General features: G+C 44.5%; 1 protein-coding gene across 1 annotated transcript in view; it reads left to right on the top strand.

The window, feature by feature from the left end:
• Positions 1-17,830, top strand: part of LOC132869117 (cilia- and flagella-associated protein 57-like) — a 65,667-nt gene extending 47,837 nt beyond the window's left edge. The window contains exons 20-28 of the mRNA XM_060902467.1: positions 18-203; positions 6,192-6,413; positions 13,381-13,563; positions 13,735-13,842; positions 14,235-14,366; positions 14,815-14,917; positions 15,975-15,985; positions 17,075-17,248; positions 17,399-17,830. Coding sequence (XP_060758450.1) covers positions 18-203; positions 6,192-6,413; positions 13,381-13,563; positions 13,735-13,842; positions 14,235-14,366; positions 14,815-14,917; positions 15,975-15,985; positions 17,075-17,248; positions 17,399-17,830 — 1,551 coding nt within the window. The remainder of the gene's footprint in view (positions 1-17; positions 204-6,191; positions 6,414-13,380; positions 13,564-13,734; positions 13,843-14,234; positions 14,367-14,814; positions 14,918-15,974; positions 15,986-17,074; positions 17,249-17,398) is intronic.
• The last annotated feature ends 1,443 nt before the right edge of the window (positions 17,831-19,273 follow it).

Here is a 19,273-nt window from a genome sequence, read left to right as displayed (position 1 = left end):
TGTGATGACTGCACTAGACGAGATTCGGAGTGAAGGCTTTGGACACCACATGGACCGAAGAGCTGCCGGAGGTGAAGTCTGAGGAGACACAGACGGTGATGACTGAACATGATGAAATCTGCCTCAAATATGAACATGAGCTTCAGGTGGAGAAGGAGATCAGCAATATCCTTAAATGTGAAATGAAGCTCATGGAGAAGCAGGTGTGTGGTTTGAGATTTGTTCATATTAGCTATGGAGCAATATGAAAGAAAAAATGTTTAATAATAACAGAAAACATTGTTTTATGGTACTGTATGTACTCACAACTTCACATTTTCAAAGAATGATATAAAAGAATATGATTATTTTGTGTTTTGTATGCACCATTTTCTGTGCAGTAGTTTACATGTGGTCATGACTAGTAGTTCTACTTCACAATGTTTTAACATGATTAATAGTACTAATCCCATTTCCAGAAGAGATGGAATATATTCCAAAATTCAATAAAAACAAAAATCTATGATATGTTAATTCACATGAACCTTTATTTAACTGAAACAAGTACAAAGAAAATATTTTCAATAGTTTTACTGACCAACTGAATTGTATTTTGTAAATATAAGCGAAGTTAGAATTTGACGTCTGCAACACACTCAAAAAAAAAAAAAAAGTTGGGACAGAGGCATTATTACCATTGTATTACATCACCTTTCCTTTTAATAACACTTTTTAATCAAATGGGATCTAAGGATACTAATTGTTGCAGTTTTGCAATTGGAATTTTTTTCCATTCTTGCTTAATACAAGACTTCTGCTGCTCAACAGTCTGTGGTCGCCATTCTCTGATTCTCCTCTTTATGATGAACCATACATTCTCACTTGGAGACAGAGCTGGACTGTCAGCAGGCCAGTCAAGCACACGCACTCTGTGACTACAAAGCCATGCCGTTGTAGCCCATGCAGAATGAGGCCTGGCATTGTCCTGCTGAAATAAGTATGGACCTCCCGGGAAGAGATGTCACCTTGATGGCAGCATGTATCTCTAAAAACCCAATATATGCCTCTGCATCAGTGGTATCTTCACACATACATAGAACTAACCCACGCTGTAAGCACTGATGCACCCCCATACCATCAGAGATGTAGGCTTTTGAATCTTTGTCTGATAACAAACTGGATGGTCATTGTAATACACTTGTAAGGAGAGGTGGGACACTTTTATTTTAGCTTTTCAGTTTTGCAAATGCAAAAAAAGGGCTCACTGTCACACATGCGCGCGCGCGCGCACACACACACACACACACACACACACACACACACACACGCAAAACATGGCGTGCAGGGAAACTTTCTTCCTTCTCTCCTCCACCCTTTTATTTGCTCCCCGTCACTAGGAAAACACACACACAGAGCACATTAATTACACACAGGTGCAATCACTCTGCCATTCACCTTCCCTGGCTTTGCTGTCCATTCACAAACCGGGGTTCGACCACGCCCCCACTGCCACATACCTCCACCGTGCAACTCAGGCTGGGAAGTAGAGGTCTGCGCGGGTCGGATTTTTCAGTCCCGCTCCCGCCCGCATTGTGCAGTCCCGCTCCCGCCTGCGCCCGCAAAGAATTATGATTTTCAGTCCCGCTCCCGCACGCGCCCACAAAAAAATTATGATTTTCAGTCCCGCTCCCGCCCGCGCCTGCCATATTTTGTCCCGCTCCCGCCCGCAAATCCCGCATGATGCAGATGTTCGCGTTATTTCTCAGGAAAGTTCTTGTCTTGACACAGCGTGATGGTGCCCCGCCCCCTACTTTGAGTGGATTTGAGCATAAATATCTACAGCTCACATTCACGTTTGTTATTATTTACCTTGTTTCTGAATTCAGCATGTAGTGTCTCTAATAATAATAATAATAATTAGTGCTGTCAAGCGATTAAAATATTTAATCGCGAATCGCACATTTTTATCACATGAGAAACCATTGTAATTCTCTGATCAGCATAAAAAAGTGAATGGGCTTGCTTTGTACCAGTGGTGTTTTTTCTTTTTTTTGCAAAGCAGAGCTAGTAAGAGAAGTGAATTGATTTACTGCTTGAGTTAGTCTACAACTCTAATCAGAGAGACAGGTTACACAGTGACGGTAGGCTTGACTCAATGCTATCCCAGAAATCCTTCCTGTAATATGCAAATTTGGCCGCCTCTGATTGGACAGCCAAATTTGCATATTACAAGAAGGATTTCTGGGATAGCATTGAGTCAAGCCTACCGTCACTGTGTAACCTGTCTCTCTGATTAGAGTTGTAGACTAACGCAAGCAGTAAATCACTTCACTCATGGTTCTCTTGCTAGCTGGGTGTGAACTGCGAGTCATTAGAGTGATCAAAGGATTTCCCGTTAGGGTGATCAATGGCAAATTTAAGATGCCATTCCTCACTCAATCTGGCAATCTGACTCTCTCTGCAAATTTAGGCATCTTAAAATGTTTTTATTAATGCCAAATAAAATATCCAGCACAAATTATATATGATAGACATAAATTAATAATTTATAATATGCCCGCCCGCGCGCGCATATGTGCACTTCCGGTCGCGCCCGCAATGAGCTTTCAAAATTTGTCCCGCGCCGCACTGCTTTGCGGCAGGTCCCACGAGTCCCGCGGGACTCCCGCGGGAGTGCAGGGCTCTACTGGGAAGCTGTCTGGCCTGCAGCTGACTACACCCCACCCCAGTGGGGGAGGGAGATAGTCTGCCACCAACATCTGTGCCCCCAGCCTCTTGACCACCTCATACTTGAAAGGCTGGAGGGCTAGATACTAACAGGTGATCCACGCATTGGCATCTTTCATGCGGTGGAGCCACTGGAGCAGGGCATGATCTGAACAGAGGGTGAAAGAGTGCCCCAGCAGGTAATATTGGAGGGTGAGGACTACCCATTTGATGGCCAGACACTCCTCTATGATGCTGTACTTACTGTCTGCAAAAGAAAAGGTAGAGAGAAGTCAGGGGAGGGTAAAATTGGCCCCCCGCACAGTGCAGCCTTTATCTTAGTGGACACCTGTGGGCACTGCTTTGTCCACTGGACTGGATCTGGTGCCTCCTTTTTAGTGAGATCAGTCAGTGGGCTGGTGACGTCCGAATAGATAGGTACAAACCTGCAGCCCCAGGAACTGACTCACCCCCTTTTTGGTCTTGGGCCTTAGGCAGGCCACAATTGCTGCAGTCTTGTTAATTTGGGGATGCACCTGCCCATGACCCAAGTGGAAGCCCAGATACCGTGCTTCCACCCACCTAATCACACACTTTTCAGGTTAGCCATGAGGCCCACATGCCTCAGTGACTCCAGGACAACCCTGAGATGTTTTAGGTGCCACAGCCAATCATTGTTATATATAACGATATCATCTAGGTAGGCCGTGGCATAGGCGGCAATGCAGACTGAGGATTTTGTCCATGAGCCACTAGAATATTGCGGGAGCCCTGAACTGTCACGATGCAGCCCAGAACTTCCAAATCCTGACCTGCCCCTCTGCGCTCCACTCCACATTTTCCCTGTTCTCCCTGTGCTGTGCTAGCACACCTGCTACGCTTTTGCTGTTAGCCACTCTATATAAACGCACCGAGGAGAATCACCCAATGCGGATAAATACTTGCCATAAGTTTTGTCAAATTCATGTTCACATTCATGTCCACGTTCAGTTTCCTGACTTGGATTATGTTTTTTGGATTAAGATTTTTGCTTGCCAATTTTGGGGATTTTTGACTGGGACTTTAATTCAGGACTTGTTTTTCTGGCTGTTTTTTTTCTCCTGGGATTATTGTCACCTGTGACTCTACCTCCACTCATTATTCCTTGGATTTTACTAAGAGGTTTCCTGACAGTGCTGCTGTGCCTGCTTCCTGCCTGTTCTCCTCATGAGCCTACTCATCAGGTATGCCTCAGTTTATTCCTTGTAGTTGCTCATTGGGTCCAATCTGCTCTCATGGCCTCCGGGTCATGACAGAATTTATCTGCCACACCACAGACCCAGCAGACTACGATGCTCTCAAATCTGCATTGGCTAAGCAGGGATCTGTTCTCGGATCTCATCAGCAAGAGATCATAGCTGTTCACTAGAGCATGTCCTCCATCACCAATACCCTACAAAGACTCTCCTCACAGATGGAAAGCCTTCAGACTTCAATCACAGGCCGACTAGCACCAGCTCCAGATAGTCAACCGGCTGCTCCAGCCTTACCCCCCCCGTGAGCCTCAACTACTTGATCCACAGCCGTATGATGGTGCACCTGGGACCTCCCGTTCATTCCTCTCACAGTGTTCCTTTGCCATGGAACTTCAAGCATCTGCCTTTCCATCTGAGAGCTCCTGTGTAGCTTATGTCATCACGCTCTTAACAGGAAAGGCACGAGAGTGGGGAACAGCTGTTTTGGGATGCCAGGGCACCCTGCTGTTTGAGTTTCAGGGAGTTAACTGAGGAGATACAGAAAGTTATTGACCGTTCCCCCAGGGGCTGCACTTCGCCAGTGAGGAGCGGCAGTAGGTGAGCTGCTTGTTGCTTGTCCAGCCATCACCACATCTCCGCAATTCACTCAAAGAGCACTATGAAGGCCTCGGGATTTTTGTGCGGTCCCATTTTCACAAGGGCATAGAGGAAGCCCACTGACTCTGTGGCTGACGCAAGTGCAGGCAGGATGAGACGCAGGAGCACCTGGCAGTCCTCCTGATAGGCCTGCAGCAGGGTCTTGAGGCGCTGCTCCTGACATATGGCAACCAGCATCTGCTGCTGGTTTGGCTGGGCAGCGGCGAGGGCATGAATGAGCTCCTTGAATAGGGAGCACTCCATGACAGCTGTTCACATCAGTGTTCCCAGGTTTTGGCACCAGTGTAATACTCTTGTAGGGAGAGGTGGGACACTGAAGCACTCGGACAGGCAGGTTTGGTACTTTAGCCCCTTTTATTTTAGCTTTTCAGCTTTCAAATAGAAAAAATAAGGGTTCGCTCTCATACATACAAAACGTGGTGTGCAGGGAAGCTTGCTATTCCTTCTCTTCTCTCCACCCTTTTATCTGCTCCACATCACTGGAAAAAAAAACACACACACACACACACAGCACATTAATTACACACACACACACACAGCACATTAATTACACACAGGTGCAAATCACTCTGCCACTCACCTTCTCTGGTTTTGCGCTCTGTTCAAAAACTGGCGCTTGAACATGCCCCCACTGCCACAGTTGTGTTCACCTTTGGCACAGAGAACTTGATGTCCAGTTTTCCCAAGAACAAGCTAAAATTTGGACTCATCTGACCACAGCACACATTTCTACTGTCATTTAGTCCATCTGAAATGAGTTCAGGCTCAGAGAAATCGGCGACGTTTCTGCATAGAATTTATGCATGGCTTCTTCCTTGTGTAATACAGTTTCAGGTTGCATTTCTGGATGCAGCGGTGGACTCTGATAAGCGACAACAGTTTCCCAAAGTACTCCCACGTGGCTATATTTGTCACATTATCATGACGGATTCTCAGACACTGCCACCTGAGGTCATGCTCATTCAACAGTGGTTTCCAACCTTGCTTTTCATGCATGGAGATGTCTCCAAATTCTCTGCATCTTTTCACAATTTTATGGACTGGAGATTTTTGAGAGATCTAAAATCTTGCATTAAGTAATGTTCTTTTTGAATTGACTAACAATTCTCTAATGAATTTTGGCACAAAGGGGTGAGCCATGACCGATCTTTGCTCTCAAAGACTGAGCCTTTGGTGCATGCTCCTTTTATACCCAATCATGTTACCAATTAACCTGCTTATTGTGGAGTCTTCCAAAATGGTGTTGCTTGTATATCCTACAAGCTTTCCAGTCTTATTTTTGCCTCTGTCCCAACTTTTTTGAATGTGTTGCAGGCATCAAATTCTAACTTCGTTTATATTTACAAAATGCAATTAAGTTGGTCAGTAAAACTACTGAAAATTTTTTCTTTGTACTTTTGCCAGTTAAATAAAGGTTCAAATGAATTAACAAATCTCAGATTTTCGTTTTTATTGCATGTTGGAAAATACCCCAACTTTTCTGGAAATGGGGTTAGTAGATGGACACTGAGGAGAAATTTTAGTTTTCAGTAGTCGTGAGCAGCGATGTGATTTGACACTGTGTAAAATAATTATATTACAGTGTAATTAATATATTCATGTGTTTGTTGCAAGATGGTGCAGTTTTGGAAAATAAAAGGAGAGCTAAAGGACCAGAGCCTTCAGATCAGCATGTTGAAGGACGAAGTGCAGAACCTGAACAACCAATATAGGAATGGGAAGAAAGTCAAAGATCTGATGGAGAAAAAGGAATTACAGAGCCTGCAGGACCAAGATAAGAAAGCAGAGAAATTTGAGAATGTGACTGGGAAACAAAACAAGACCATCCATGACCAGGTGATGCTCATGCTAATACTACATTTGCTTTTTGGCAGCTGTTCTGTTGTTCACACTTAACAGCATGATTTCTGGTGTAAATCTCTGTTCATGTGGCAGTATGTATGTTCACGTGTGCTATAAATTTAGATTATACAGATAAAATTATAAGTTAATATTATCTGTATAACTCATGCTGATTTTCAGTATTTCATTGCATTTCCACATGATAGTTCTATTTCCTTTGTTCTTTAAAATGTAGGCAGTAATATTCTACAAAAATCTTGTAGCCCATTTTTGAGAACATACCTAAGAAAATAATATCCCAAGGACATGTTAATCTATTCTGCTATTACCTAACAGTATAGAGGTTATGCTAAGGTGACCAGATTTCTGAGAAGTAAACCGGGGACATTTTCGGTTCGGCGGTGAAAATATCATAAAATCTTTTAATGACAAAGATGAAATCTTTGTCATTAAAGGGGGGGGGGGGGGGATTTCTGGTTTTCATGTATTTTGATCATGCTTTGCATAAAAGTGGGGTTTTCCTCACTGGGTGCATGGTAGGCCTATTCTGCAACTGCTTTAGGTTAACATTTATTAAAGGCAATATGAAAATCTCTGGTCCAGGTACATAGTTTAGATTTACAGATTCTTAAATTGTAGGCTAGCTGAAATAGATGCTTTAGACCCTTCCATCCATCCATTATCTGTAGCCACTTATCCTGTTCTACAGGATCGCAGGCAAGCTGGAGCCTATCCCAGCTACAGTGGTGCTTGAAAGTTTGTGAACCCTTTAGAATTTTCGATATTTCTGCATAAATATGACCTAAAACATCATCAGATTTTCACACAAGTCCTAAAAGTAGATAAAGAGAACCCAGTTAAACAAATGAGATAAAAAATATTATACTTGGTCGTTTATTTATTGAGGAAAATGAGCCAATATTACATATCTGTGAGTGGCAAAAGTATGTGAACCTCCAGGATTAGCAGTTAATTTGAAGGTGAAATTAGAGTCAGGTGTTTTTCAATCAATGGGATGACAATCAGGTGTGAGTGGGCACCCTGTTTTATTTAAAGAACAGGGATCTATCAAAGTCTGATCTTCACAACACACATTTGTGGAAGTGTATCATGGCACGAACAAAGGAGATTTCTGAGGACCTCAGAAGAAGCGTTGTTGATGCTCATCAGGCTGGAAAAGGTTACAGAACCATCTCTAAAGAGTTTGGACTCCACCAATCCACAGTCAGACAGATTGTGAAGGAAATTCAAGACCATTGTTACCCTCCCCAGGAGTGGTTGACTAACAAAGATCACTCCAAGAGCAAGGCGTGTAATAGTCAACGAGGTCACAAAGGACCTCAGGGTAACTTCTAAGCAACTGAAGGCCTCTCTCACATTGGCTAATGTTAATGTTCATGAGTCCACCATCAGGAGAACACTGAACATCAATGGTGTGCATGGCAGGGTTGCAAGGAGAAAGCCACTGCTCTCCAAAAAGAACATTAGCAAACTGCAGACAAGTAGCAAAGATCATGTGGACAAGCGAGAAGGCTATTGGAAAAATGTTTTGTGGACGGATGAGACCAAAATAGAACTTTTTGTTTTAAATGAGAAGTGTTATGTTTGGAGAAAGGAAAACACTGCATTCCAGCATAAGAACCTTATCCCATCTGTAAAACATGATGGTGGTAGTATCATGGTTTGGGCCTGTTTTGCTGCATCTGGGCCAGGACGGCTTGCCATCATTGATGGAACAATGAATTCTGAATTATACCAGCAAATTCTAAAGGAAAATGTCAGGACATCTGTCCATGAACTAAACCTCAAGAGAAGGTGGGTCATGCAGCAAGACAACAACCCTAAGCACACAAGTCATTCTACCAAAGAATGGTTTCCAAGATGGCGGCGCACAAACACGCAGCGGCTCCTCTCTGTCCTGACAGAACGGTGTTTTCGTGGTTTTTGTGTTTTAAAACAGTGTGTATCTGTTTGTCTTTGTTGCGTCCATTAGTCTCAAGGTGCACATACTCCCGTGAGTTTCTGCTCAACATCCACAGAACTATATTCACGGATATATATCCAGCGGACGTGGAAGTGCTACACGGCTCCGGATTGCTCCGGATGCCTGCTCAAGCACCGACCCCCACTCCTGCATCCAGCCCGCAGTGGAAGCACCACAGGCGGAACATCCGGAAGCAGAAAAGTGGCAAATGCGGAGGTGTTCGAGCTAGGCTAGTGGCTAGCCCTCACCGGCCGGCTATCCCTACCATCACTCTGGCCAACGTACGCTCGCTGGACAACAAGCTGGATTATGTCCGCCTGCTCCGCTCATCTTAAGTCTGTGAGTGAGTGTTGTGTCCTTGTGTTTGTGGAAACATGGCTTAATGACAGCGTCCCGGACTGTGCCATTCAGCTAGCCCAGCTAACATGCTACCGGTCAGACAGACCGCTAGTCGAGGGGGGGGGGAAGACTTGCGGCGGAGGACTCTGTGTTTACATCAGTGATGCCTGGTGCCGTGATGCTGTTGTGGTCGGCAAACACTGCTCACCACTGGTGGAGTTTATGATTATTAAGTGCCGGCCATTCTATCTGCCGAGGAAATTTACAGCCATATTGCTGGTAGCAATATGCATCCCTCCCGGCTCCAATAACAACAGGAGTGAAGCACTGAATGAACTCTATCAGCACATCAGTGAGCAGCAGACAGCCCACCCAGATGCTTTCCTCATCCTGGCTGGGGATTTCAATCATGCAAACCCCAAAAGCGTGTTTCCAAAACTCTATGGACATATCAACTTTCCTACACGTGGAAACAATACTCTGGACAATGTTTACACCATGTATAAAGATGCCTACAAAGCCCTACTCCTCCCCCACCTTGGAGCCTCAGATCACTCCACTGTTATGCTAATGCCAGCATACAGGCCACTGGTTAAAGTCACCAAACCAGCTAAAAAACAGATACGTGTGTGGCCAGAGGGGTCCTCAGAGGCACTCCAGGACTGTTTTTCCACCACCGACTGGAGCATGTTCAGACAGGCGGCCACCTACAACAACACCACAGATCTCCAGGAGTACACGGAGACCGTCACTGCCTACATGAGGAAGTGCATGGACAACGTTACGGTCACCAGAACCATCTCCATTCGGGCCAATCAGAAGCCATGGCTGACAGGGGAAGTCTATAGGCTCTTGTGGGCTCGGAATGCCGCCTTCAGAGCTGGGGACGAGGTGGGCCTGAGGACAGCTAGGGCCAATCTGTCACGTGGCATCAGGGTGGCCAAGAGACAGTATTCCAGGCACATTGCTGACCATTTCAATGACAGCAGAGACACCAGGAACCTGTGGCGGGGGATTCAGACCATCACAGACTACAAGCCCTCGCCACAGACCTGTGACAACTCCACATCTCTGCTGAATCAGTTGAACGACTTCTTCACTCGCTTTGAGGCAGACAACAGCACCACGGCACAGAAGACCCCACCACCTCCCGGCGACCAGGTGTTGACGCTGTCCCCAGACAGCGTGAGGAGAGCTCTCAGGACGACAAATGCACAAAAAGCCCCGGGTCCTGATAACATTCCTGGTCATGTCCTGAGAGACTGTGCCGAGGAGCTCACAGATGTCTTTACAGACATCTTCAACATCTCGTTGAGCCAGGCTGTTGTCCCCACGTGCCTCAAAACCACCACCATCATCCCGGTCCTGAAGAAGCCGTCTCCCTCCTGCTTCAATGACTACCGCCCTGTCGCACTCACTCCCATCCTCATGAAGTGCTTCGAGCGGCTAGTCATGAGGCATATCAAGTCTGCCCTCCCCCCCGCCCTGAATTCTTTCCAGTTTGCATATCAGTCCAACCGTTCGACCGATGACACCATCTCCACTGCCCTCCACTCAGCCCTCACCCACCTGGAGACAAAAGACTCGTATGTCAGAATGCTGTTCATAGACTTTAGCTCAGCATTCAACACAATCATTCCTCAGCAGCTCATTCACAAACTGGACCAGCTGGGACTCAACACCTCCCTGTGCAACTGGCTGCTGGACTTCCTGACGGGGAGACCACAGACTGTATGGGTCGGCAGCAACTCCTCCAGCACCATCACACTGAACACAGGGGCCCCCCAAGGATGTGTGCTAAGCCCCCTCCTCTTCACTCTGCTGACCCACGACTGCACACCAACATCCAGCTCCAATCTCTTCATTAAGTTTGCAGATGACACGACTGTGGTGGGTCTCATCAACAATGGCGATGAGACAATCTACAGGAGTGAGGTGAGCCACTTGGCCATGTGGTGCAAAGACAACAATCTCCGTCTGAACGTGGAGAAGACGAAGAAGATTGTTGTGGACTTCAGGAGAGAGCACACCCAGCATGCTCCACTATCTATCGATGGTGCTGCAGTGGAGAGGGTGAGCAGCACCAAGTTTCTGGGTGTGCACATCTCTGAAGACCTGTCCTGGAGCAACAACACCGCATCACTGGCCAAAAAAGCCCAACAGCGTCTGTACTTCATCCGCAAACTGAGGAGAGCAAGAGCCCCGGCCCCCATCATGCACACTTTCTACAGAGGCACCATCAAGAACATCCTGACCAGCTGCATCACCGTGTGGTACGGCGCCTGCACCGTGTCCTGCTGCAAGTCTCTGCAGCACATCGTGAGAGCAGCTGAGAGGATCATTGGTGTCTCTCTCCCTTCTCTAATGGATATTTATAACTCCCGCCTCACCTGCAAAGCCATCAGGATTGCAGGTGACCCCACCCACCCATCTCACAGCCTCTTCAGCCTGCTGCTGTCGGGGAGGAGACTGCAGAGTCTCCGGGCCAAAACCAGCAGGCTCAAGAACAGTTTCTTTCACCAGGCGGTCAGGAGGCTCAACTCCCTCCCTGTTCTGCCCCTTCTGCCCCCTGCCACAGATTCTGCTCGCACACCCCCCTTCAGCATCTGACATGTCATCCTCACAGTTTCCCCCCCAACACACACACACACACACACATCTCATCGTTCATTAACACACTGAACTCAGGGACTGCACATCTCACTTTACCTCGCTCATTTGCACTATTCCGCACTACCTCATCTTAACAGCTGCTAGTTTGTTTATACTGTTTATTTAATGTTTCTTGTTTACCTGCTATACCTCAAGTGCCCTTGACTGTTTGGTTATTTGAACCAATTTGTGTGTGTGTGTATACATGTGTGTGTGTGTATATATATATATATATATATATATATATATATATATATATATATATATATATATATGAGTGTTTAGTCTACGTCTAGTTCATATCTAGAGTGTTTATACTGTTTATATTGTCTGTTTGTAGTTCTTATCTAGTGTTTATACTGTTTATATTGTCTGAGTGTTTAGTCTGTCTTGTTCTTATCTAGTGTTTATACTGTTTATTTATACTGTTTATATTGTTTGAGTGTTATCTAGTTCCTATCTAGTGTTTATACTGTTTATATTGTTTTTTTTTCAATTATTCTGTTTTTATTTATTGCATTGCCTGTTTGCACCGTGGGTCAGAGAGGACTGATATTTCATCTGTGCCATATGTCGAGCATGTATAGCATATTTGACAATAAAGTTGACTTGACTTAAAGAAGAATAAAGTTAATGTTTTGGAATGGCCAAGTCAAAGTCCTGACCTTAATCCAACAAATTGTTGTGGAAGGACCTGAAGTGAGCAGTTCATGTGAGAAAACCCACCAACATCCCAGAGTTGAAGCTGTTCTGTACGGAGGAATGGGCTAAAATTCCTCCAAGCCAGTGTGCAGGACTGATCAACAGTTACCAGAAACTTTTAGTTGCCTGCACAAGGGGGTCACACCAGACACTGAAAGCAAAGCCGACTGACTGGTGCTGCACTGAGCTTTCTCCTGCTAGCACTGGCCATAGTAGGCTACAGTTTATTAGTTCAACTGCTACATCTCAATACAGTGTGACAAGCAATGTTATGTCATGTACAACATCACAAAATATAGCTTACACATTTAAAGGCTAAATAACAGATGACAAACAATGTCACTTAGGCCTACAAGAAAAGACCTGTCCAAGAGCGGATGAGGTGATCTGTCAAAGCGGAATGAGTGACTTTAGTTTAGGCAAAGATTCTAGTGCTCTGCTAAAAAGTTGTTCCCCAGCTCCACCAATCAAAATACTGGAAAGGCTATCGCCAGAGGTGTTCCAGGGGTGGATCCAGGAAAGGGGGGGGGGACCCAATAAGGGCAGGGGTCTGGGGGCCTCTGGCGACCCCCGGAAACTCTGCAGTTTTTAAATGCCTGCCTGGAGATGCATTTTGAGCTGTCAGAGACATATTGTAAATGAAATGTCTTAAAGAAAATTACCCTATCAAATACAGTGTCTTGCAAAAGTATTCATCCTCCTTGGTGTTTGTCCTGTTTTGTCATATTACAAGCTGGAATTAAAATTGCGTTTTTGGGGGGTTAGAACCTTTTGATTTACACAACGTGCCTATAACTTTAAAGGTGAAAATTGTTGTTTTACTATGACACAAACAATAATTAAGATAAAAAAACAGAAATCTGGAGTGTACATAGGTGCATGGAGTGTGCATAGGCCCATTAGTGGGCCATGGCCCCGTGGTTGAGAAACGCTGTTCTAGAGCATCTCTACTATCAGCCTGAGCCCGTCTTAAAGTGAGCCACATAATAATATGCGAGGCGTCTGCTGAAATCTGGTAGTTATTGGGGGGGGTTGTAGTGTTTCTGTCTTTTCTTTTTCGGGTCTGTTGGTCATGGTTAAAAACGGGGACATCTCCGGGAACAGCTCCTGCTGGGGACAGGCCACCAAAAACGGGGATGTCTGCTCACCCTAGGTTATGCAGAACCTTGATCAAACCCATAGTGGTCACTAATTAATTGTGAAAGATCTTTGATATAAATAACATTGAATATATTAATTATTAAGTCAGATAAAATTTAAAGGGCATCTGTTCTGTCCCTATAGGAAATCTTCCTCCAAGATATGGTTAAAACATATGAGAAGATCAAAAAACAGAATGAGGAAAATTTGATCAGCATCCACAAACAATTGGATGAACTAATTGAAGACCGAAAAATATGGAGACCAAGAGCTGAGAACATAACCCATCAACTGCAGATTGAAGAGAAACAAGAGATTATCAAAAAGGTGAGGCATTTAACAGTATGACAGCTTATAGGATTTTACACTGTCAAAGGCAAGAAGTGAGTAACAAGTCAGTTCAGGCCTAACAAATTAATTTAAGGAAAATTATATTAAAGTTCTGAGGTTTTGCAAGTGGAAAAGTGTATAAACTTTTGTCTTTTGTTTTTATTTTAGCTTGAGGCTAAATTTAAGGAGTTCAATGTGAAGAACAAGGAGACCATATCTGAACTGAATCAGCAGCTGCAAACGAAGGAAAAGGAGCTGTGTACAGAGAGGCAGAGGGTTTGTTTTACCACAATATGCTTTGTTTATTATTAATATTAATTACTTTGACCAGTGCAAATGGTGCTCATTGCTCATTGAGGAATTAGCGACAATGTCTCACAGAGATGGCTTGAAAAGTAATACATACAACCAAAGGCAAATATAAAGGACTTAGAAACTAGGATCTGAGGCCTGAAGAGGAAGAAATTTTAAAATATTTCTTAATTCCAAGTTATCTGCACAATAGCCCCTATTTATTTGTCTTCTAACAAATGTCCATATTGAATTATTCATTATTCCAGTGCCAGGATTTAGCATGCAGTTATTACTTATATTACTGGTCAAATGGATAATAAGCATTACCATTTAACCACTCTTGCCATTTATTTGCAATATCTTTGTTTTCTCAGGTCAGAGACATGACTAATCTGGTGCAGAGGATAAAGGCGGACATCCATAACTGCTCGCGCTTCATCAAGTATCCACACGTGCTGAGAGATAACTTCATAAAACTCTCCAAAAGCTACACCCAGGGAACAGATGTGAGATTAATACACATATACATTGACACACACATCAGTATACTTATATAATCATCCTACTGTGAATTCAACTTTCTTCAGCACAGACAGGTCAAAACCTACTGTATCGCATGACAACTTCATGTAAACCTGTGTCAAGAAAGGTGATATTAAGGCAGGGGTCACTCTGACCAGAGATCGTACAGAGGCAGAAGCATCAGATTTTAAATTGTTTGCTATGGTTTGGTATTGTGTCTGCACGCTTCTGCTACTTTTCACTCAATCCTAAATTAGCACTCTAATCTGTCATACATGTTAGAGTGATCTCCAGGCAGGGGAAGGGTTCCTGTGTTCAATATGATCAGAAGTGAACATAACCCTATGTAATAAATACACAGAACTGTACGCTCATTGCTTGATCTGCTAATAGTGTGAATACACGTTGACATGTTTCTGCATATGTGTGTAGGAGAGTACCAAGCTGCCTAAAGAGCTTAGACAGAAGAGAGCAATGAACACCTCATACAGGATCGAGATCAACCCCACTCAGAAAATTGTCCCAAATGTCATCAGTAAGTAACGAAAGAGAGATTTTTAGCATTGTAGGAAGTAGCTTTGGGGGAAATGCCTGTAGCCATGCAGCATGTTAAGTTGTATTTAAAATATCTTAAAATATAGTGTTAAAACACCTCAGCTTACTCAGTATCTTAAACCTAATTAAAATGATTAAGTGGACAGTATTCATTTCAATGTTATTTTAATTTGATTACAACGTCATGCACAATGCTTTCATTTTTTGATAATTTACAGTGAGACACAGCATTCTGAATGCCTGGTATAAAAGCATACATACTTTCTTTTTATTTCCGCAGAAGTATCTTTCAAGGGTTCACAGCTGAAATCTGAAAGATGGTCTGCGACCCTGCCCTCATTGCAGTCCACAAGAATCCAGATGGCAAATATAAACAGATGTCATATGAGAAAAAGCCAAACTGCACTTCAGAGTTCATTAGGAAGTGTGAAACTTTCACACGTTAATGGCACTAGAAAGATCAGACGTGCGCCATGGAGGCGTTAAAGACTCGGATATACAGTTGCGGTCAGAAGTTAACATACAGTCGTCCTGGGCGTGAATGCCAATGAAATAAGTGACTCTTTCAGTGATTTCACTACAGCTGGTGGCATCTCTGTACCATCTCTGTTACACAAATCCTCTAACACATTGTGGCAGCGGGGGCATGGTTGAGTGCCAGTTTGTGAATGGAGGGTGAGTGGTAAAACAATCACACCTGTGTCAAATTCATGGTGTGTGTGTGGGTGTGTTTGTTTTGCAGTAACAGCTGGGGGCTTATATGGAGGGAGGAAGCAGAGGGGGAGATAGAGCTTCCCTGCGCGCCGTGTGTATGTGTGTGTGTGTGTGTGTGTGTGTGTGTGTGTGTGTGTGTGTGTGTGTACGTGTGTGTGAGAAAAGCAGCATTTAAAGCTGAAAAGCTTAAATAAAATTTTCTCTGCAAGTAACCTGTCTGTCCCTGTGCTTCAGTGGTCTACCACCCCTAGAGATAGTGTTGCACGCACAAATAAATGCACTTTTTTTTTATTAAATATGTATGTTGCATTCTTGTGTTGCAGAAAAAGAACAGGTAAAATAAATAATTGAAAGGCCAATATTGCCATGATATTCAGGTCCACGATGAGTGGATGTAAACTCCTTGGTCAAGCACAGTGGAGATTAGATTAGATTAGATTAGATAAAACTTTATTGATCCCTTTGGGAGGGTTCCCTCAGGGAAATTAAGATTCCAGCAGCATCATTACAGATAAACAGAGAAAAGAAATAGAGAAAACTTCTAGATAAATTAAAATAAATTAAGTATTTACATAGGTGGCACGGTGGTGTAGTGGGTAGCGCTGTCGCCTCACAGCAAGAAGGTCCGGGTTCGAGCCCCGTGGCCGGCGAGGGCCTTTCTGTGCGGAGTTTGCATGTTCTCCCAGTGTCTGCGTGGGTTTCCTCCGGGTGCTCCGGTTTCCCCCACAGTCCAAAGACATGCAGGTTACTGTAGGTTAACTGGTGACTCTAAATTGACCGTAGGTGTGAATGTGAGTGTGAATGGTTGTCTGTGTCTATGTGTCAGCCCTGTGATGACCTGGCGACTTGTCCAGGGTGTACCCCGCCTTTCGCCCGTAGTCAGCTGGGATAGGCTCCAGCTTGCCTGCGACCCTGTAGAACAGGATAAAGCGGCTAGAGATAATGAGATGAGATGAAGTATTTACATATACAAATATAAAAGAATAAGATATGGGGAAGAGAGGAAGGGGGAGGGGGGAAAGAAGTGGGGTTAGGGTAAGTGTGTGTGCGCGCGCGCGTGTGTGTGTGTGGGGGGGGGGAGGGGAAGCAGGAAAGATATTACACTTTATATTGCACATTATATTGCACATTGTCCGGTATTGCTTATTGTTAGGCTAGGCTACTGCTCCTTCCCGTCCTCTGTCCTCCTGTTACCCCTCCTCCCCCCCAGAGAGGAGTTGTACAGTCTGATGGCGAAATGAAGGGGGGTTGGGGTTTTCGCGGGTAGGGATGTGGTTTTAGGGTTTGGACTCTGAGCTAACAGGAGTACTGATAGCTCAGGAGGGCCAAACTGTCTCGGGCCATTAGAGCAGCAAAGCATGCACACACTCAGAGAATCCACAGCAATCTTCATGACCGTGGTGACACATGGCGCATGTGGCAGGGCATCCAGGCCATCACAAAGTACAGGACAACACCACCTGCCTGCAACAATGATGCCTCTCTTCCAGATGCACTGAATAGCTTCTACAGATGGTTTGAGACACGGAACAGCATGGCAATGAGGAAGACCATCCCTCCTCCCAACGACCAGGCACTGTGTCTGACCACAGCCGATGTGAGGGAAACTCTATGCAGAGTCAACCCATGGAAGGCTGCTGGACCAGACAACATCCCTGGTAAAGTGCTCAGAGGATGTGCAGACCAGCTGGCAGATGTTCTCCCTGACATCTTCAACATCTCTCTGGGCAATGCCATCGTTCCAAAGTGCTTCAAGACCCCTACCATCATCCCTGTGCCAAAGAAGTCTTCAGTGTCCTGCCTCAATGAATACTGTCCTGTTGCACTCATACCCATCATTATGAAGTGCTTCAAGAGGCTTATCATAAGGCACATAAAGACCCTGCTACCTCCCTCACTGGACCCGCTGCAGTTCGCGTGTCACCATAACCGGTCAACACATGACGCCATAGCCACCACCCTTCTTCTGGCCCTTAGCTACCTGGACAAAAAGGACACATACTTTCAAATGCTGTTCATAGACTTCAGTTCAGCATTCAACACAATCATTGCTCAGCAGCTAATGGGAAAGTTGAGCCTGCTAGTCCTGAACACCTCCCTCTGCAACTGGATCCTGGACTTCCTGACTGAGAGACCTCAATCTGGATTGGAAGCAGAACTTCTAGCACCACCATACTGAGCACTGGGGCCCCCCAGGGCTGTGTTACCAGTCCACTGCTGTTCACTCTATTGACTCATGACTGTGCAGCAATACTGTGTATGTTATGTGAATGTGAATGTAATGCGAATATGTATGTTATGTGAATGTCTGTAGATTGTATATCTTTCTTGTTTGTAAATTTTGTCCATATCTTGTAAATTTGTAAACCCTTATGTCTGTACATCATCTTGTTTGTAAATCTTGTATCTCTTATGTAAATCTCTTTTATGTATGTATATATTGAGGACCATTTTGTAAGGCAGTGCACTGAAATTCGTTGTGTATCTTATACAATGACAATAAAGCAATCTTAACTCTTGAATACCCAGTTCAAATCAAGTTTGCTAATGACATGACTGCGGTGGGTCTCATCAATAAGAACAATGAGTCAGCATACAGAGGAGGTGCAACAGCTATCAAACTGGTACAGAGTCAACACTCTCCACTGTACATTGATGGTTCACTCGTGGATAACATCAAGAGCACCAAATTCCTTGGTGTTCATCTGGCAGAGAACCTCATCTGGTCCCTCAACACCAGCTCCATAGCCAAGAAAGCCCAGCAGCGTCTCTACTTCCTACGAAGACTGAGGAAAACCCATCACCCATCCTCACTATACTACAGAGGGACTATTGAGAGCATTAGCAGCTGCATCACGGTCTGGTTTGGGAATTGCACCGTCTTGGATTTCAAGGACCTACAGCAGATAGTGAGGACAGTTGAGAAGATCATTTCAGTCTCTTCCCTCCATCATGGACATTTATACCACACACTGCATCCGGAAAGCCACCAGTATTGTGGATGACCCCACGCACCCATCACACAATCTCTTCACCCTCCTGCCATCTGGAAAAGGTACCAAAGCATTCGGGCCTTCACAGCCAGGCTTTACACATGCCATCAGACTTCTCAACTCTGAGGGACTGGACTGAAACACATGGACTGTTGGTCACACCACTCCCACTGCAGTCTTTGCACAGTGAAGAAAAATGTACTAACTTTTTTACAATCTTTCTCACATACACAATGTTTACATTTATTTATATCTTTTTAAATATGCTACCTCAAAATCCACACAAACTTTCCGTAGATTATCAGTGACGGGTACTGGTTGGCACTGTACTGTCCGTTTGTGCCAGTTGTCTTTTTTACACTGTCCTTATTGTTTGCACTTTATGTTCTTTGTGTAGTTTGTAGTCTGCAATGTTTGCACTCGCTGCACTCATGCACTTTATGTTGTTACAGTATATGTAGATTTGCAGTCCAGTGATGTTTGATGTAGCACCATGGTCCTGGAGAAACATTTTGTTTTAACTGTGTACTGTACCATCTGTATCCACAACTTTCCCGTACTCTGACCTTTCCCATGATTCATTGCTGTGTCATAGTGGAAGCTGGTATCTTTCTTCCGCTCCACTTTGT

Source organism: Neoarius graeffei, chromosome 2 (genome assembly GCF_027579695.1).
Source record: "Neoarius graeffei isolate fNeoGra1 chromosome 2, fNeoGra1.pri, whole genome shotgun sequence".
Taxonomy (NCBI): domain Eukaryota; kingdom Metazoa; phylum Chordata; class Actinopteri; order Siluriformes; family Ariidae; genus Neoarius; species Neoarius graeffei.
The sequence above is the reverse complement of the archived record's forward strand: the minus strand, read 5'-3'. Positions and strand labels throughout refer to the sequence as shown.